The sequence below is a fragment of the Manacus candei genome, unplaced genomic scaffold, assembly GCF_025592945.1.
Source record: "Manacus candei isolate 608988 ecotype Guabito, Panama unplaced genomic scaffold, ASM2559294v1 h1tg000049l, whole genome shotgun sequence".
Taxonomy (NCBI): domain Eukaryota; kingdom Metazoa; phylum Chordata; class Aves; order Passeriformes; family Pipridae; genus Manacus; species Manacus candei.
The window spans coordinates 19,284,724-19,306,396 of NW_026138097.1; the positions used below are offsets into that span (position 1 = coordinate 19,284,724).

Genomic DNA, 21,673 nt, shown 5'->3' on the forward strand with positions numbered 1-21,673 from the left:
GTTCAGAATAAACAATGTTAAATGCTACTTCTGAGCTTTGCTGTTCAGTGCTAGTGTAAGGCTGGAGCACAGCCACTACAAGAAATTGGTATGATGATTTTTTTTTTTTAATTTAAAAAGGTAGGTGCTTTGAGCCATCCCAATTCAAACATTATAGCCACTCATAACATTTTATCAAAGAGGAGTTTGGACTAAGTCCAAAAGCAGTGGATCTTATATTTTAACTTTTTTTTTTTTTTTAAACTGAGAACATATTTAATTTCCCAAAACAATGCACCTCTTTCTTTAAACACATTTATATGGTTAAATAAAAAGCTGAATTTACCTATAATGTCAGTAATTTAATTTCATAATTATTTTCGAGAGCAAAGGGTAGGATTCTCAATATTGCTCTGGACTGGCCTGAGTCTGTTCCCAAGAGGTCAGTGACAAATTCTATTAGCTTCAGATAAGACAACAGGCCAAGAATGAATGGTTTGCACTTCCCACACACCAAGGTTTTAGTTATTACTTGCCAGGAAGCACTACTCAGTTCTGTTTCTTTGGAGGAGGGGCAGGGGAGAGCAATTTTTGGCTACTGGGCACATATTTAAACCTCCAAATACGTATATATTTATGCTAAAACTGACACTGAAAGAAAATGAAATTTGTATATAATAATGCTATTCTCTTGAGATTATTCATGCAGCATTCCTGTATACTCACAACATAACTTGCAAATTGTAATTATAGTTGCTTACTATAATACAGGTGGGTGTGTTCAAAGGTTATCTTCAAGATGAGTCTCTTGGGTTCATAATTACTGTGCAGTGAGGCTTCGCAACCTTTCTGTATTACAATACATTCCCTTCAGTCAACCTCTATTTAACAGGTTTATTGATTTAAACCCACTATGTTTATTAGCCAAAACTGTTCACACAGATTTAGTTTTGGATTGACAATCAAGCCAATAAAGACAGACAAATACTACAGATAAAAATTTAAAAAAATAAAAAAATTGGGAAGGGAGAGGTTGAGGCACAGAGTGGCTCCATATATTCTTTAACTAAAATATTAGGACAAAATGTTTGGACCCACAGAACATTATGAGTAGGAGTTTGAAAAGCAGTGCCTGATTCTTCAAGTACCCCAACTCAAGAGACAGTGGCTAACATGATGAATAATTTGTTTCCAACAAGGTTGAACAATTCTGACAGAAAAGGACCAACATAACAAGATATCTGTAGCAAACAAACAGAACAGGTAGGCACCCCCAAATTCACATTGCTGTTCTGAGTTACAGGATTTGACCAACATGTCCCACGTCCCAGCAAGCTCTCTCATCACTAAATAGTAGATTATGTGGTATGGGCTATTTTCTTAAAAATGTCTGAGCCACTTCTAATATACATGGTTCTTATACACATTTATTACTGTTTATTATATTATCATATATTACTGTTTATTACAGTATCATATATTACTGTTTATTATATTATCACATATTACTGCTTATTCATTTTAAATTCTCTATCCTGTCATAAAAGTAAAACATATGCACTCAAATTACTGTTTCTAGTATTTCTAAATGTACACTTGTATAATGGAGGTAATATCCTTGCAGAAGTGCCAGTCATTGCTATATAATGCTGCTCAGGACAAATATTTTTGTAAGTGTAAAATTACTTCTAAGAAGGAAGTCAACTAAGTTTAATTAAAGCCTCAATTTCAAGAAAAGAGTAAAAGAGTCAAGAGTATCTATTTTATCACTGCATTCCCATTTTCTTGGTAAATTGTTTTCAGGCAGCAGAATTTCCACTGTCCGTAGCAGTCATGTAGTTTGACTTCAATCACACCCCAGGTGATGCATTCCAGGCTATTTGCTAAAACATTTACCTGATTATGGGCTCAAGATCAGCATGCCTTCGTTCTTCCCTCTTCTGAAAACCCTGATTTAGTGCTCTTAAAATAGTCTTGTCAAATGCTTCAGAAGACAGTTCCTTTGGGAGCTGAGAAAAAGGTTAATATGAAAAACGAGTAGTTGACATTTTGTTCACTATAAGTCTACACACCTTTTGGTATCAACAAGAAACTATGTTGTTCCAGTTTGAGTAACATAATTTACAGACCAAAGGTACGACAAATCAACATCATTTAGTTTTGCAGGAGAAACACTTTGCTGTAAATCCTCATGGCAAATCCAGGCATAAAACTGTTTAAAGCTCTATTTGAAAGAATTATAATCAGAAAATTACCAATACTATGTTCTTTTCCAGAATAGTTTACGGCCTTTTTTGATTAATTTCTTTAAATACTTCACACACAGAAATTAGGTCTGAAAATAACATGAAAAAAAATAACCAAGGAGGACTGAATGCACTGTACTCACTATCATCGCTTATCTATATAAAACTAATTTAAAGGAACAGGAGAAGAAAGGAGACTGTTTCAGATATATAATACACTAGACTCCAGTCTATAGTTGCTTATCTCCAGGCAATACAGAGATTAATCAAAAGCAAGTCCCTGTCCAGCTGCTATTAACAGAGAAACTTCTTATCAAAATTCATTATAACTGTTTCCAATACCAGTACTACAAAGTGAGGTCTTCTGTTGTTCTAGTTCGGCAGGTAAAATTCTTGCTACTAAAGAGCAAGTCTATTTTAAAAGAAAAATATTCCCCAGAACAAATTTTTTTCACATTTACAACTTCCAAAATAATGTACTTAAGTACATCAAAGCTGATCAAAGTTGTTCACCTACATTTTTTGAAAAGAAAGTATTTTAATTTTGGGGCAATTAAAAATAAACTGCCATAGCAAAAATGCTTTTTTACTACAGTTCAAAGCTATTGCTAATGTGGTTAACACCTGCCACCAGTTATCACCACCAGCACAAAGTAATTTACACTAGAGCAGCACCTTCCTCTTGTATATTTGGAATACACCTGATCCAGAGTGCCAGCTGGATATTACATCCTGCTAGTGGTACAACAGCACAGCACTAACTAATCCTTGCACTGAATGCTGTGTCTGATGTAGATAATCGCTTGGTAACATAAATAAAAGGGACCTCTGGAATGGAGACAGACAAGTGCTGTTAGTATTAGATTAGTACAGTGCTATAGTACCTGAAATGTCTTAGATATAAAACCAGAAAGATGGGCTGAAAGCAGCTGTTCTTAACAGAACCTCTGGCTTTAATATGCACCACTGTGGAACTCTGACCAAAGAACTAGTCAGTATTAACTAAAAGGTACCAAAAAGTTCCTGCAGAAGCATGGGAATGAGCAAACCTCCTGTCCTAGTGTTTTGTATGTAAATTTGTCTCTGGAAACTTGTCAACTCTTTTTCTTTAAAACTTTCATTAAGAGGAATGCAATTCCTTCTGTAGTTAAAGATTCAGTTACACAAACCCAAGATTAGGTGCTTAACTTCAGCTAATGAGATAGCCTGGTTACTTACAACTTTATTAATCCTCCACATATGTGGGTAACTTCCTACATGCAAAGAACTTTTCATGATTATCACCTAAGAGAAGGTGCTGTTTAAATATAAAGCATCCAAGTTATCCCATCTACTACCTTACTATTCCCACCAATGCTTCTATTCTGAAACAATTTTTACAATTATCTTACTTCTATCACAAGCAACTTTGGAATTTGCCATGAAGTATTTTGACCATTCATTTCTGTCCCTAGGAAATGAGCATACTACTTAACAATGCCATGCAGCCTGGAAGCAAGAATAACAAAAAGGCAAAATGCAAGTGCATATGAAGTGGACAGCATTTGTACTTCATGTTTTTTAAAGCAAGGTGTTAGTTTTATCCTGCTTTACTTAACAATTCTCTCTTTCTTCTGTATTTATGGCTATCAAACCAAATATATTTTTCAGCTCTGCACTTTCTACACAGAACACCTTGGCGAGCTCATAGCACTTGTGGCTGTCTTCCTCTTGTTCTGCCATCTCCTATATATCTAGACTCTGCACATAGAACACTCTACACCTGTCAAACAGGACAGCTCTGCAACATTCTGGATCCTATCTGTTTTTCTGGCTCCTCCTCCTGGCAGCAAGTAGGTTTAGGAGGTCCATTTCAGACACTGGTGTTTGTATTACACAGGTAGGAGAACATGAGGTATGCAGCTGAATGCTCATGCCAGAGCTGCACAGGATCCTGTATGACAGTCCTGCTTTCAGGGTTCTCTTCAGGAGCAGATGCATGTACCCTATGTTGCAGGATAACCCATCTGCAACAACACATGCCATCCCTAATTCAAATCCTCACAAATCAAGCTCTGGGAACTCTTGGAACTAGATATTCCAACTGGATTAAAGCAGTTGTGAATACTCACTGCTTCATTTCTACGAAGCCTGAACATAATGTTGATAATTTAAACAGTGAACAAGACAATGACCTTTGTACAGTCACTGGCTTTCCACTTGCAATTAACACTGCAGTTGAGAACACCAGATGCCACCAAAATATATCCAAAGCAGAGCTTTCATTAGTGCCCAGAAGAGTTTACATATAGAATTTCCCAGAATAGGTGGGACCCAAAGTATTAAACACTGGCAATGAAACATGTAGTCGGAGGTCATTACGCAGATGGGGCCTGCACATGGCCTATGCACACAAATGCATTCCCTGCTTGGGGCAGGGGGGAAAACAATGGAGAGAACTTTTAGGTTTTTTAAAGCACACACAGGCATATATAGTTGATAGATTTTCCTTCAATTTAACTCCTTGTGATGGTGAATAGGCCTGTCTTTGTTCTACTGAAGAATACAACAGTTAAATTACAATCTGTTATGCTTATGGCTCTGCCTCACTAATTAAAAATAACAAATGATGCTCTTAAAGGTCATTTTAATGGACACAGGAATAAGCAGACAAGTATGTACCGACACATGAACTCTGTGGGGAGTATTAAAAACTCATCTGATAGCTTTATGGTAGTTCAATTAAAACTGTAAGAGCCATTTCAGATGAGACAGTATCCTCGTGGGAAACTACCCAAATCTTCTGCAGAGTTGCTTCTTCTCTCAAGATGCGCCATCACAATATACATGATTTAAATGGTTAATACAATTGACAAGTACAAAAATCTGCTAGCGTGCTTTTGTTTCTCTAATTACATCCCAGAAATCACAGCTCTCCTAGGCCACTTCTGAAGTTACAAACTTCATGCGTAAACACTACTTTTATATTTCAGTACATACTTTTAGCAGGAATTCCTGAAGCTCCTGGTGTGTTTTTGTTACACATGTTACCGAAAGATCAGACCAGGTTACCTAATAAGGAAGGAAAAGAGAATGAGAAAAGTTTCTTTTTCCAAATATCATACCAATTAGCTGATCTGAACATTTCCATAATTCTGACAATCTCAGGATAAGAGATAACACTTGCAATTAGGTAAATACCAGGCAAAACAGGGATAATGGTGTACTTTTTCAGAGACACATACTTATTTTGAGTGTACATTTTAGGCTCACTTTCATGTTATTTGTGGCTAAAGGGAGCATGAAAAAATCCAGGGAAATGCAATAAAGTCCCTGAAGATTACTGACTCAGAAAGAAGCCAGGCAGAAGGCTCTGTAATTACAGAACTTGTATCAAACAGACATTACTAACCACAAAAAACAGCTACCAGAGAAAAGGACTGTAGGTCAGATATCTTGGATTGAGTTCTCACTACCATTATCAGGAGTCAAAACGAAACAATAAAAAAAATCTGTTTATATTACTTATAAAATAATTTTATCTGCCTCAGACTTGAATCTTACACAGTCATATACAAGTTGTAGACTACAAGTCCTAAAAAGTAGTGCAAGCTACTAAAGAAGTTACTCAAGAATCAGACATAAAATTTCAGTAGCTTATTGTTCTGACACAACATGTAAGTAGTAAAACAGCACCTTCACATGCATATTTTGACAAAAATAAGTAAGCTTGGTTAGATGAGTGCTGCCCAGCTTTAAGCCCACTTCTGGCTAAAGATTACGATTAGTTAGATGGGAAGATTCTGTTTAATGAGAGTGGACATGAAAATTATAAACATTCATTTACTCCCAAGAATGGACAGAATAATGTCAACCACTAACTGCCTTCAACTTAGTCCCCAGAAATGCCAGCTACCCTCAGTGCCCTGCAATTGTTGTTATAACCTTAAAAAAGCAGTGCCTGGATAAGCACAAAATGGTCTGTAGTGAGGAGCACAGTATATACCTGCACAGATGAGGAGAGAAAACTCTTTCCTTAAAGAACTGAGGAGTTTCAAGATTACTGAAATACTTCCCAGAATATCTCCACATTCCCCCTTTAACAAAGAAATTCAAAACCATTGTCAAATCTGTCTACATGCTGAATTTTCAAAAGAGTGAATACTGATAATCCATATAGGATTTCTGTACAAACTTCTCCTATCTACTATTTTATTTTTCCTAGTAGTCACTTTACAGACTATCTGGAAAAAAGATCTCTGACAAGGCTGAAATATTTGGGCAGGTTAACCTTAAAGACTTTGAAGGCTACATTCCACATATTACTGTCCTCAACAAAAGAAGTGTGCATCCATTTAGAGAATACAATACCAAACTCTGGGATCAACACATCAACTGTCAGCTCAAAATGGCTTTTTTCTTTTTAAGTTTGTCTCTTTAAAGATCTCCAGTAACCCATGTCAAATGGCCAGTTACAATGTTTGATGTAAACCATTCTTTTCTGGATGAAAAAGGGGAACATTTAGTTTTATCTTCAAATCTGGTATACTACCAGCCTCGCATCTACTGGCAAAATGACTCATAATGTTAATCAGCCCTTATTAAGAAAATTACTGCTTTGATTCAATTAGAACATCACCACCAACAGCCTTAGCAGCTATTATTTAACACCTACAGTCTTTAATACCAGACCTCAATACCAAAAGTTTCTCTTATGTACTATTAAGCAGCAGCATTTCAGTTTTAAAATTCACCCACTAATTGTTTCACATGCTGCCCTTAGCTATTACAATACATGAAGACAATACGAGGTAAGCCTTCCAGTTTGTGGCCACTTTCCAGCTTGTTTGCTTTTACCTAAACAAACAAATAAATGAACGGATTCCCAGTTTTCTCAAAAAGCACAAGAGCCATCCTCATACGGTAAACATCCAGAAATGAGATCAATGATGACCATATGACTCCAAGCAATATATACAGCTGCAGATACAAGAACTGTGCTCCTATGCCACTTGAGCAAACGACTGACTAGTGTCAGAAATCTTATGCTGATTAGTGTTAGAAATTTCACACTGAAGCCAAGTTTCCTGGAATGGTATCCCATGCCCAGCTATGGCTGGTGTTTTATACCTTCCCACCTTATGCCCACAATTACATAAAACACCTGATTTGCACACAGAAATCAAAAGAATTATAGGATAATTCAAAGAATCTCAAAATTGCCTTCTCAGCTGGTATTTGAAAGAAGCTGTATGTATTTATGGCACATAGATATCACGAAGACAATTACTTTAATATTCAAGGTTATTTGCTTACTTTGAATGTGTACTCCAAATGTTTGTCAGCCCTTTTTCTTGGTACTCCTTTCAGGGTTATCTTCTCAATGTGTACAGCTGAAAGAAAAACACCTTATTGTGCACTCCAAAACAAGAGTCTGAAAATGTTCCCTACTTCCCCAGGCACTCTGAACACGCCTGTAAGCTATTTCCTGACTCACGCAGCCCTACTCTTCTTCAGGAGCTGTTTCATGGTAACAAACTGCCGCAGGGCAGGTAGAACCTTGTTCTCACAAGTATTTCCCTGGCCTAACCAAAACCTATTCAGTGAAGATCACGGGACTCTGTGCATTATCCAAGAGCTTATTTAGACCAAAAGTCACATAACTACAACAATGTAACCACTATAAGTGAAAAGACAATAAAGAAAGTCAAATTGCAACTTTATTCAAGAAGTAACAACCGCTGAGAAAAGCGAGACACAGCATCTTCTACACCCTCGTTTCTGAAACATCGAGTACTAATGAGAACAAACTAAGGCCAAATAACTACATTTCTGAAGGGCACTTAGGTGAAAGGAAAGAGTTGGGGAAGGCCTGAATAAGACAGAAATAGAGTGTTGGCAAACAGAAAACAAAGAGAAGAAGCATAAGGCTACTACAATCATACTGTAAAGAGTGTCATTAAACTCAACTGAAATGGAAGAAAGGTACTCTGAGTATTTGCTGCTTTAACATTCTCTCCCCATAGCCTACTCAGAAATAGGCAAGTTCTGGCTATGACTTGGCAAGCAGCAGCACCATACGGCTTTCAGGTCCTGGAGATTTTCTGGCAGGCACACAACACTGTTTGGGTAATACTCCATATAAAAACCCTTATGTGGCTGAGGTGAGCTTTCCACTTTTGGTGCTATGCTGGCCAAAGAATTCAATAGAATTTTATTCCAGTACAAGCCTGAACACATCTTTACATGTAAAAAAATTTTATTTAAAAACAGCTCACCTGTGCTACACCATCAGTGCTTCCTTTCAAAGCTTTCAAGATTTTTTGGAGGGAAGTGGGTTGTGTTAATAGCTAATGTTTTCCTTTCAGGTTTTACCTACTATTTTAAAGTAGTTTTTTGGGAACTACTCATAACAACAATATCTAAAAAAACCCCAAAAACCTCCTGTAAGCATACGTTACAAAGCTTCTTCTTGGATATTACCATGTAATATAAGGTAAACATTTCTTAGTGAATTTTGTTGAAGTTACAATTAAAGTCTCATCCCCATCAAACATGCCATTTCTAAGAGAACTAAATATTGGCAATTTCCTTAAAGGAACAATAAGCCAGTATATAAGCCTAGTGATAATGCTGCGGCTTCCAATTCTGTCAGCAGAGAGACAAATACTGAGTGTGCTGGTATACACTGGTAATCCTCTATCTGGGAGTTAAGGAACTAGACAATCATTTCATTTTTAGCAGTTAATGAAGATTAATTATTACAAAGCAAAGAAATCTGATATGAGCTAAAGATGCCAAACAGTAACATACATCAGTGTTCTATGAAAAGACAAATGTTTAGTGACCTTAATTTTTACCTGTCTGGTATAGATTAAAGTGCTGTTAGAAGGACCACCATGTAATGTGAGTTTTGGTGCAGTAAAATTTCTTAATGGCTAATGTTAAAATTAATACCACAATTCATATGCATAAGTTAATTAAAAACTTGATTCCCATGACTGGAACTGAGAATAGTGGTTTAAATTGCATTTCACTACATGCATATATTTAGCATACATAATTAGGAATCCAAGACTATTAACATTCCCAGACAGGCTTTATTTCTCTAATGAGACTGTGCTTATTTTAAACTATTGAATGTTCTCAGGGCTAAAAATTTGTGCTCAGGTATAAAAAAATTATATCACAATGTAGTATCTTCAACTGCCTTAACTTCTTTATGTTGTTCTTGCACACTTCATTGTAATATGCGATACAACAGGTAATTACACTGTTGTTCCTGCACAGCTTCAGTTCCACAGTGTCAACAGACTGCTTTAAAATTCTGCTTCCACAATCACATTTTAAATATTCTAAATGGCTAGACCAAGAAGAAATGTTTGAACATACAAGCCAATGAGGCATGTTACATCTCCACATCCATTCTGGATACAACACATGCATTCAGGATGATTAAGTCAAGCATGTATACATGACACTGCTTCCATTTTAAGTCTAAGTCAGATTTTTAAAATTCATATTCATCATAGCTGACAATAAGTTTTACTATCAGTGGTATTTCAAACCCAGTAAGGAGATTTCTGTAGCAGGGACTCTCTATCACATAACCGGGTAGCAAATATCACAAAATTATTCTGATCCTCCACTGTGGTTTCTCACTATGATAATACAAATGCAGATAAATACTTAAGCTTTTTGCTAGATTAAATTACTCAACTTTTCTGTGCTTCTGTTACTTAATTCAAGAGTGTTACTAAAGAGATTCTCCCTTTGTGTTTCTAATTCATGAATATGAACACTTGAAACTCCGTAAAAGGATTTGAAACAGGTTTGTTGTCTGTAATCTGCCATAATCTTTCTCTGTTTCTTTTTCGTCAAGGAATCAAAAACTCTCAAATTGCCAGTCTTCAAACTGCAATTAAATCTCCACAGTAGAGAGATGTTTATGAGGACAAAATAAACAGCAATTGTTTTCCCATATTGTCAGTTCTTTACTATCTGCAGACTATCTGTTGACTAATTTTGAGTAGACAAGTGATTGGCCAGTCCTGTTGGAGAATAAAGGGTAAGAATAAATCTGTTTTCAATAATGCTTATTTCTTCGAAGAGAAGAAATTGTGCTTGCAATTGCATATTAAAGTTGTTTATGCTCAGAAGCCTTGTTCTCATTCTCCCCAACAGAGCCAGAAGACTGACTTCTATGAAAGCCTCTCACTTCTCCAAACTGCCACTTCTATAAAATCTGCTAATACGTGGGTTTTCTTTTTTTTTATTAACCAAATATAACTGAATCAAGCAGTAAAATCCATCCATTGTTTCACATTATCTTCCTGTTTAGTTTTGCTTAAAAAAATCTAAATAAAATGTTCTTGTTTTCTTCCAAATCCCATCCCTTTTTTCAGTGGAAAGCCAATTTGCAATCAATTTTCATGCTTTCATTCACCATTAGTTAGCAGTGAACATGAATGACAACTTGTTATAATAAGGAAAAGACCAGGTACGCAGCAGAGAAGCTATTATACCTAAAATCATTGCAGATTGCTTCTCCTTCGGATGAACAGGAAGACAGATACAAGATTTCTACAACTCCAGGCAAATTTTAGTGTTCAAAAAGCCCCCTTACAGTGTTCCTCAAAATGAACTGCAGACAACGTACCTTCCCGCTGAGGTCTATGGGAAGCCATCGGTAGTCCATCATGAGGTGCTGTGGTTCGTTCTAGCAAACTGGTCTCATTACTCGACATGCAGTCACTGTGAGAAAAGTCATTCTAAATAGAGAAGGAAAAAAAAGGAAGAGTCTTAATAGAATGTCTATTATTAAGCCTGACTCTAAACAGCAAATATTAAAAAAAAAACCAACCAACCACAAAAACCCCAACAAACCACGCTTTACTTGGTATTCTACAGGACAAAAATCCTGACAGTGGCAAAAAGATCATCATTAGCCACTTCAGTTTTTTCTTTCTTTCTCTCTTTCTTTTTCACTTTCTTTCTTTCTTCTTCTTTCTCTCTCCCTTTCTCTCTCTCTCTCATTCAGGATCAAGAACACTGCTCCACTGGAAGACCTTCATAAAAGATGGGTAGAGGAAAAATATAAATCTCCAGACAGTACTCTTTAAATACAGGAGGTAAAAGATTCTAAAATTAAGTACCAGAGTATATGTGGTTTTCTTCTCCTCAAGGACTTGTGCAATGGGATGAGACAAACCATCAGCCAAGACTAGTTACCTCGTTTGTTAAAGACTGTCACAACAGAATGACCAGAATGAGGAAGCACAGAGAGGGCAAAAGACATCTGAATCCCCCCCAGTTTGCCAATTCTTTAACAAACTTCTTCAGACGTGACAGATGTAAAGCTGATTTAGTAAGATGAAACCAGCTTTAGGCTGGTACATCATTTGTAGCATGGGTACAAACTGTGGCAACACCTAACAATACATCCGACCTATGCAGACCCAGGAGTGTACAGGCATCAAACCTGCCCTGGGCATGCTGGTAATCTAACTTTGATCAGTGACATCAACAGCAGTGCACGGTTAGCAAGTGCCTTTAGACTGCACTGCAGATGGTCTGAGGAAGTAAATGATGTTTTAGCTGTTTCATCTAAACCAGTGTATGGCTTGTGCTCTACACTGTGTCAGTAATTTCAGGTTTCAAAGTCATCAGATTTAAAATATAAAGTATGCTTTGTTTCTTCAAGATAAAATTCACACCAGTCCCCAGTCACTCAGTAAACAATCTCAACAAACATCTAATAAATTATGTGTGCAATGTCAGATATGGAATAAGAAATGAAAATAGCTGTATGTAAATGAAATTGCATTTTAACAGCTTTAGCAAATTTCCAAGTTTATTTCACTAAAAAAAACCAAAACCAAAAACCAAACAAACCAACACACAAGCATGCTCTGGAGAGTCACTTTCAGATCTCCTCAAAAATCACACTGATACTGTTTTGGAAGACATTTTATAACAACAGTGGACATAACCGAACCAAAGTACCTGCACTTTTTAAGTGCTAACTCCTGGTCATGTATTATTCACAGAACTGTTGGCATTTGAGCACTAAAGCTACCCTGTTAAAACTCTGATTCATTTAAGACTGTCCATAAAAAGCAGAACTAGTAACTGGCTATGTCCAAACTAACAAGTTTAGCACATATTTTGGTGTGAGAGTTAAAGTATTTCTGTCAGGAAATCAAACAACTGAACCAAGATTTCTAGTGAAGATCAATGTCAATTCTCTGGTAGAGATAAGGTCTTAAACTACAGCAACATGCTGTGCCAAAAGCACTTTAATATTTTTTGTCCATACTGCATACAGAGGATGACAGACATCTGGATTAACTCTGACAGAGACTTTCAAACTGTTCTATGTTTTACTTTACTAGGAAGTTTTTTTCCACCTCTGAAATGATCAGCATAAGGGCTGAAAGCACTGCTTCATTCATCCCACCTAATCACCTTATAAAAAATTCACAAATAGATCTAAAACCAATAAAATTTACAGTCAGATCTTACAGTCAGATCTTCTTTTGCAATTAAAGTCAGACTATTTGTTGTGATTAACAAAAAAATAAGCTACAGTCTGTTCTAAAAAAAATAATTGCTAGCTAAGAAGTCAATGAAATCATGAGCAGTTTTTAGGAGAGATGTAGAAATAAGATTTACTTCAAAGAAGTATTCTGTTCAGCTCATGTCAAAGAAGCATTAAATGCTGCTCCTACACCTAATACTACAAAACTGCTTCTCATATAGCACATACATCATCTTTGTAACAGCATTCAAGTACTTTTGCAGTGAATTATTCTAGAATGGTTACTTTTCTATCCCTGGCAGCATTCTTTAACAGGCAAGCTACAACCACATTTGAGGGCCACCTCTAAACTGCAAAATATTACACGGTTCAAACCTGTATTTAAAGCAAGTCCTGATACTGATGGTTATAAAATCATAACTATAAAAAACCCTCGTAATTTATTCACTTGAATTCTTTGCCTAGAAAGTTAAAGCAGTAATATGCACTGTGTTTATTTTGTGACCGCTGGCTTTCACAACACCCAGTGCAGTACAGGAGGTAAACAGCAGGGAAATCCAGGGTGGTCACTGCGTTACCTCACAGCCTGCAAGGGCTGTTCCTGTGCAGCTCCAGATCCTGTCTTAAGCTGCACTACAACTCTTCACTTTTGCTGGTACCTACTGTGACAGTCCTATATCAAACACTCACAGGTACCTAAAATACAAGCGGCACTGTCAGAGCAGACAACTCCAGCACTCAAGTGACTGGAAAGTCTAGCCAGTCTCAAGGGCCAATGAATATTAAGACTGACATTGTGTGTTGCTATCTGGTGCCAATCACACCACAAACACGAGTCCTTTAAAACCCAGTATACTGCTGAGGAAGGTGATTCTGGATGGCACTAACTGTGCCAGTCATTTCCTGTCAATGAATAAAACTGTATATTCTGTATTCGCACCACACATGCCAAGCGTAAGGTTAACTCTTGCATAAGGTTATGTCACTGTAAGGCTTTCACATGCAAGGATTTACTGTGGCTCACGGTGCTGTTGCTAATGATTAAAATATAGTGAAGCGAGAAATGTGGGTGGCCTCAAACCAGATGCCAGATAATGCATTTGATAATCACACAGGTCCTTGTGACGGACTGAAGAATTAACTACATTTTTCTTTGAAAGTGAAATGAGCTGAGAGAGTGTTCTAAAAATTGTCTGCTTTTACCATCTAGACCAGAGTTTTGTATCAAACAAATCTTTCCTCATATGGTTGAAAGCAAGTACCATATTAAAAAACCAGTCTTATCACTTGAGATGTTTCTGAGGACTGCATCATAGAATGTTTTGGGTTGGAAAGGACGTTAAAGCTCATCTAGTTCCAACCCCCCCTGCCATGGGCAGGGACACCTTCCACTAGACGAGGTTGCTAACAGCCTTATCCAATCTGGGCTTGAACACTTCCAGGGAGACGGCATCCACAACTTCTCTAGGAAACCTGTCCAGGTGCTTCACCACCCTCACAGTAAAGAATTTCTTCCTAATATCTAGGATGCAGTTGGATTTCTGAGCTGGAAGCACATGTTGCCAGGTCACATTGAGCTTCTCCTCAAACAACGCCCTCAAGTCCTTCTCCTCAGGGCTGCTCTCAATCCATTCTCTATCCTGCTTGTATTTGTGCTTGGGATTGCCCCAGCCCACCAGCAGAACCTTGCACTTGGCCTTATTGAACTTCCTGAGATTTGCACAGGCCCACCTCTCAAGCCTGTCAAGGTCCCTGTGAATGCCATCCCTTCTCTCCAGTGTGTCAACTGCACCACACAACTTGGCATCATTGGCAGACTTGCCGAAGGTGCACTCAATCCCACTGTCTGTGTCACCAACAAAGATGTAAAACAGTGCCAGTCCCAATACCAACCCCTGTGGAACACCACTCATCACTGGTCTCCACTTGGACCAGTGAGCTGTTGAAAACAGCTCTTTGAGTGCAACCATCCAGCCAATTCCTATCCACCAAATGTCCATCTCCAGTTTAGAGACAAGAATATTGCATGGGACAGTATCAAATGCTTTGCACAAATCCAGGTAGATGATGTCAGTTGCTCTTCCCTTATCCACCAGCGCTGTAACCCCATCGCAGAAGGCCATCAAATTGTCAGACACGATTTGCTCTTAGCAAAGTCATGCTGTCACCAAACACCTCTTCATTTTCCATGTGCCTTAAGGAGGATCTGTTTCATGATCCAGGCACAGAGGTGAGATTGACCAGCCTCTAGTTCCCCAGGTCTTCCTTATTTCCCTTCTTAAAAAAGGGGGTTATGTTTCCCCTTTTCCAGTCAGTGAAAACTTCATCACACTGCCATGACTTCTGAAATAGGATGGATAGTGGCCTAGACACTTCAACTGTTAGTTGCCACAGGACCCGTGGATGAATCTTATCCGGTCCCATTGATTTGAGCACCATCATGTTCCTTACATGGTGCTGAACCTGTTCTCCTACAGCTGGTGGTTCTTCATTCTCCCAGTCCCTGACTTTGCCTTCTGCCACTTCAATGGTGTGGGCTGGAGAACGTGATGGTGAAGACCAAGACAAAAGAAGTTACTGAGTACCTTGACCTTCTCCATATCCCAGGAAATCATATCCCCCATTTACTTTTGGAGAGGGTTCACAATTTTCCAAGTCTTCTTTCTATCACCAACAAACCTACAGAAGCTTTTCTTGTTGCCATTGATATCCCTGGCCAGATTTAGTTCTATCAGGGCTTTAGCTTTCCTAACATGAACGCTGGCTGCTCAGACAGTTTGTATTTCTCTCAGGGTACCTATCCCTGCTTCCACTCTTTATAGGCTTCCTTTTCACATTTGAGCTTGTCCAGGAGCTCCTTGTTCTTCCACACAGGCTTCCTAGTGTTTTTGCCTGACTTCCTCATTCATTGGGATGCATCGCTTCTGAGCTTGGAGGAGGTGATCCTTTAATATCAATCAGTGTTCTGGGGTCCCTCTTCCCTCCAGGGCTTTATTCCGCGGTACTCTACCAACCAGACTTATGAAGAAGAAGCCACAGTCTGCTCTCCTAAAGTTCAAGAGTGTTTGTGTCTCGAGGTCCAGGGGTGCTTGTCCGTAACAAAAGAATCATATGTCTAAAGTGGAGATCCTGCTGAGAAGGATGTTGCCCTAATGTCATATGAGCTGAGCAGATCTCAGCCAGCCTACACATGACCGATGTCCAAACTCTGCCTTTTATCAAGGTATTTGGCTGATCAAAAAACGTCATGTTGGCACTGGTTTGGCAATATGCAATGAAATCTGTCACTGGATAGCCTACTAATCATCATGAGCAAGTGACTGATGCACATAAGTCTTCAGATGTTTGCATTGTACTTTCATAAAAGAACTATTCATTCATCAGCTCTGATGAACACTAACAAGGTAAATCTGCTTGCAGCAGCTGGACAGCTTGATTAGTTCTATATGCCCAAATATGAAAGATTATTTTTCTGCAAGACTACAGTAAATGTGCTATTAGGGACAGCACTTGCAGATTGTGCAGATGTAAGCTGGCACAGCTTGTTCATTCATGTGCAAGTGGGAACTGACAAACAAAACCAGATGAAAGAAAGCATCATGGAAAAAATCAAGGTCTAACTCATGATTGTAAGTTATCAACTACAGCATCTGTACCTTCAAGAATTTTGAGTGATGTCAGAATAATCATTAAGAGATGTGGTACCAGTTACAAGACCAAAACCACAATTTGCTTAAAACAATCCTTCCAAGCTACTACCCTTATTGCTTCACTGCAGTGACACACAGATACATCGCTATGTAGCTATGGTAGCACAAAGGCTGAACATCACGTCTCCAGAAGCAACAATTGGGTGAGCTGCACATGTACCTGTGTGCTGCTAAACCCTCTCTTGCTGACAACAGCAGCAGAGATGAAGTCTTACTCAACACAGTGAGCAACTGTGTCTGCACCCCATCACCTAATTCCCACTGTGGCTTGGATACAGGGATAGAACTGAGATTCATGCCATCTTAAATGGAAACCCAGCACACGCATTTAATATTCACAAATGCAAACATACAGGGCAGCAATGCTTCATGCTGACCACTGTTGACACAACAGATCATCCCCCATGCAAAAAGATCCAGTATGGTCTTGGACAAGTTGCTGGGCAAAACCAAGATCACGACTGCAGACAATTGCCCAACTGCTAAGCCAGGCTTCAGTTTGCAAGCTTTGAACTACACAGTAGCACTGTCCTACTGACTTGAGATGCAGAGAGCTCTGCAAAGACTACGAGCAGAATCAGCCTCAAGATCTAAGATCACAAAGATTTACCAAATTATCTCTCTTGTGGCCACAACCAACCAACAACTTAGATGCTTCCTTGTTAACTTATCTTTCTACATGCAGAATCAACCTCTAGAACACATAGAACCTTTATTCCACATAGAACCACGGCTGGAGAAATGGGCTGACAGGAACCTCAGGAAGTTCAACTTGGGGAAGTGCAAAATCCTGCACCTGGGGAGGAACATCTACAGGCACCACACAAGCTGGGACCTAACCAACTATAAAGCAGCTTTGCAGAGAAAGACCTATATACATAAAAATGTGCATACATATATATATACATATACACACACATATCTTAAAGGAGGATGCAAAGAGGATGGAGCCAGGCTCTTTTCAGTGGTGACCAGTGACAGGAGCAGAGGCAATGAACAGAAATTGAAACACAGGAGATTCCCTCTGAAGATCTGGAAACACTTTTTCAGTGTGAAGGTGACTGAGCACAGGTTGCCTAGAGAGGTTGTGGAGCCTAAATCCATAAAGATACTCAAAGGTCATTTGAACATGGTCCTAGGGAACCAGCTGTAGGTGGCCCTGCTTAAGCAGGGGCAGGTGATGCACAAGACAAACTCCAGAAGTCTCAGCCAACCTCAGTCCCTTTGTCCCCAGACAAAAAAATCCCATCATATGCACAATAAAAGCCTGACTGGCTGAACATATGCTTCAAATGGATTATGTGCAACAGCCCTATTAACTCATATCTAGTAAGCTGGACTGCATAGAGAGTACATGCAGGTGTCTAAGTGTACTTTAAGGTACATTTGTTTAGTGAAACTATTTTAAGAACTCACCTGTAAGAGGCAGCAACAAAATGCTACAATGTAGACAGAAACCTTCTGACAAAACATCAGCTGATTCAGGGGAGAAAAGTACATCATGTGACAGCTTCAGCAATCACATACTGACAAACTTGTACCACTATGAAATCATAACAATTTTGAGACAAGGGGCATACCAATCTCTTAGGCAGCACTAACAACTTCAGCTCTCAAGGCCTGTGGTAATTACATTTGAAGTTCTAGGCATGCCAGCTACACCAGTGATTTACAGCACTAGGGGAATAGCATACCTCGTTTGATAGAAACGAAGTGCGTTCTTGTTCTCTCACCTGCATCTGAACTTTTAACAGGACCTAAACCACAGTTTCAGTCCAACCTAGCTAGCCCATGACAAAATAGAGAACTTGAAGCTATAGCCAGCAATGCACCAATTCAGGTGTTACTGTATCACCAGGTGGCTGCTCATCCAACAGCTGTGTAACTTCAGTACTCTTACTATTGTAAGAGTAACAAAATTACTTGAGTGTAGCAGTTTAGACTAATACAAAAAATTATTCTCATAACAGTGTAGAGTGACAGAAATACTGAAAAAAAATTTGCCCCTTAAGAGTGGTTCACTGAAGTACAGTCAGTTCTGAGAAGAGACTGTGCCTTCAGTAAACCTCTAGGTTTACTACCATTAGAGGGTAATGTCATTTTGTCCAATCCTTGAACTCCAGCATAGTTTAAAAGTATTCTATGGCAGCTATGAACATCAGAAAAACTCTGTCTTCTTGTTATCTCACTCTTAAGACACTTCCCAAGGTACTAAATCTTCTTTAACTACTAAAAGTATTTTTACATTTTTCTCCCAAAAAGGACAAGATTAAGAGGTTGAGGAAATGCAAGAAACACACAAAGGAATGCAGTTTCCAGCCGGATCTCTCAGAATGTCCCCTGCAAGCTTTGATCTCTAGAAGTATAAACCCTTAGACTTGGAGGATACTACAGAAATTCATCAAATCTTGGAGGAAAAATAGACATTTTGTATTAATTACAGTTAACGAAGAACTAGCTGTAGTGTTTTCTAGGGCAGTTATGGGTAGACACTGACACTAGCAAGTAAACGAGGTGACAGATTTAAGCTGACAGAATCCTACAGACTTCAGAAGTTTCACAGACACAACCATCTTATTGCTGCTTTAGGCATACTTTTCTGCAGTTCTTCATAAAATGCTGGGAGTCCTCAGTACTCCAAGCCCAGTAAGATCCTACTACCTACAAATAAGTCAACACTGGGCAACACTGAAAAACAGACCACAGCATAACTACAAGCAACCTAAATACAAGCATTAGGAAGTCATGGGTATGTTTTCAACACCCTCCGTACTCATTTACTATGTTGGAGAAGAAACTGAAAACAGGGGGAACAACAAGAGGCTGATAAATCCTGGTGTAAAGTGACTGGGAAAGGCTACAAATTTGCCCTAACACCTCATATTTAGAATTAAATCACTAAAACAACTCAAAGCAGTCAAAGTTTTTATTCTGCAATTTCCTGGAGCATTAGCACACACATGTAAACAGAAGTCTTTCATTTCAGGCATTGTCTTTTATCTAGTTATGACTTCCTTTCCAGAGAACTTCCAGTAATGTTTCTGGAAATCTTTAAGTCCTCTTTGGAGCCAGAGAAATTCCTGTTCAGAGACAGGGCAACTCGGTTCAGTGAGGGAGCTGGAATACTTTTTATGTCAATACACAAAACTTGTAAAACATTTGTATTTTCCTGAAGCGGAACACCACTTAAAAGGTCTTTGCCAAGATAAAATCACATTTTTCACCTTTATGTCTCTTATTTAAACCAGACTCTGAAGACACTTCTCCTTATACTCAGCTCTACGACACTAAAAACAGTGCACCGTAGCTTCAAAATGAGATTGCCAGTATTTTTCTTCCCAGACAGAGCTCTTAGATTCCAAAATTAAATTCTACTACCTTGTGGTACTTCTGCAAGTGACTGAAGATCAATTATAAACGCACTCTTCTAATTTGCAGAGAAAATACCCTATAAATAGAAGAGTACTAAGAAAAATACTCTGTAAATAGGAACTTTCCCTTTGTTTGTAAGTTGAGATTTTTTTTCTGTAAAGAATCCTCCAGCCAGCTAATTACAATGCTATTCAGCAAACCATTATCTCCAGGAGATTGCTTATTTCAACAGAACCTTGGTTCTATTACTGTCAAGTATGCCTGATTAAATGTTCCAGTGTCTAAAACAAGTCACACTTATTATGTGAGCAGATATTCAGAGCTCCTTCAGTATTTCAGCATTTTGATCTCAGATCTTGGAAGGGATGGACCAAGATAAGCAATAAAATCAAACAGCTTTGATAATAATGCACTTATTAAACAAGAATAATCAACACATGAGTTAAGCTATGTGCTCTGTTACTTAAACCAACATACAGTGGTATCAGCAAAATCTTTGCACATTAATGCTTGTTTTATGACCACAGATGTGAATGCTTCTAATTTATTCTTATATTTCAACTTTAGATTCAAAGCTCATATTCTGCACAGCCTAATGTTCCAATGACTTTTTTTCAAAAGGTGTTACTATAAACTACACTCTAAATTAAAAATCTGAAAATCTTGTTTCTACCTGAAGTGTAAAAAGCCAAAAGCCTTCTTTCAGAACACTTTCATAAAGAAACAAAATTTATGCACTTGTAAGACAATCCTAGCTCTGCCCATCCCACCCAGACCTGCCACTCACAGTCCTTATCATCTACAACTTTTAATTCCTCAGCCACTTGGAGCTAAATTTGTTAAAATGTACTACTAAGAAACTTTAAATTCTTAAAGGATTGTTAAAATTAAGACACCAAAAACACCAACAACTCCATTAACCCTTTGTCATAAAGCAACTTTAATGTGAGCTCAATCTTATCAGACAGCACAGGCATATTCAGAAAACATAATCCCAACAACGGGAGAAAGAAAACTGCTTTATGTTCTAGTAAATCCCCCAAAAATTCTTTGTAGGTGAACCTCTCAAGCCTTGCCGTTCACTGTAGCTAGATGATATATCCCCTTGAAACCTAGAACCGAGCCATTTTGTTAGATATGCCACGTCCAATTGCAAGGTCCTTGCTCTAAGGAATTCCGAATCCAGAACTGACAAAGCACCTGGTTCAGCTCCAGGTCTGAACTCCATCAGCTCTGCAGGCTGATTTCACATAACTGTTGTCAGCCACAGGAACACGTTATTATTATTTCACGTCCCATGAGAACAGCTCTGCGATCGCCTTCAGACCCGCCAGGAGCCGGGAGCTGAGAACGCCCGGGAGCGCTCAGCAAGGGAACACCAGCGCTGAGCTCGCAGCCTCTCGGCACGAAACAGCCCTTGCGCTTATCTGCTCGATAAACCGGGCACACCACAGCCCCTCTCGGGACAGCCCTTCCCAACGCTTCGGGAGCAAGTCTGCAGGCTGGGGTGGGAGGGCAGCACAACCCCTGACCCCCCTCCATTATGCAACGAAGGCACCGCCCCTTCCCAGAGGGACGAGCCGGGAGCCGCCCCGGGGCACGTGACCGGGAGCGCCGCCGCCGCCATGTTGGACGGGGGCGGGAAGGGAAGCGGCGTCGGCCATCCGTCCTCGCATCCCTGCCCGGGAAGGGGGCTGAGGAGAGGATCCTCCGCCCCCCACCGGCACCGCGAGGCAGCAGGGCTGTGCCCTTCATGACCCACCCGTCCTGCCCGCAAACAAAGAGCGGGGTCACCCCCTTCCCCCCGCCGTTCTCCGGCCCGTGACGGTGTTCGGTGGGTTGGGGCG

The 21,673-nt window shown here is 39.1% G+C and overlaps 1 protein-coding gene across 10 annotated transcripts in view; it reads right to left on the reverse strand.

Moving 5' to 3' along the window:
- ZCCHC2 (zinc finger CCHC-type containing 2) overlaps nucleotides 1-21,673 on the reverse strand; it is a 42,525-nt gene that overhangs the window by 17,138 nt on the left and 3,714 nt on the right. For all 10 annotated transcript variants that reach the window (XM_051799363.1, XM_051799360.1, XM_051799359.1 and 7 more), the window contains exons 2-5: nucleotides 10,864-10,975; nucleotides 7,521-7,597; nucleotides 5,205-5,276; nucleotides 1,876-1,988 (exon numbers count right to left, since the gene is read on the reverse strand). In XM_051799363.1, coding sequence (XP_051655323.1) covers nucleotides 1,876-1,988; nucleotides 5,205-5,276; nucleotides 7,521-7,597; nucleotides 10,864-10,975 — 374 coding nt within the window. The remainder of the gene's footprint in view (nucleotides 1-1,875; nucleotides 1,989-5,204; nucleotides 5,277-7,520; nucleotides 7,598-10,863; nucleotides 10,976-21,673) is intronic.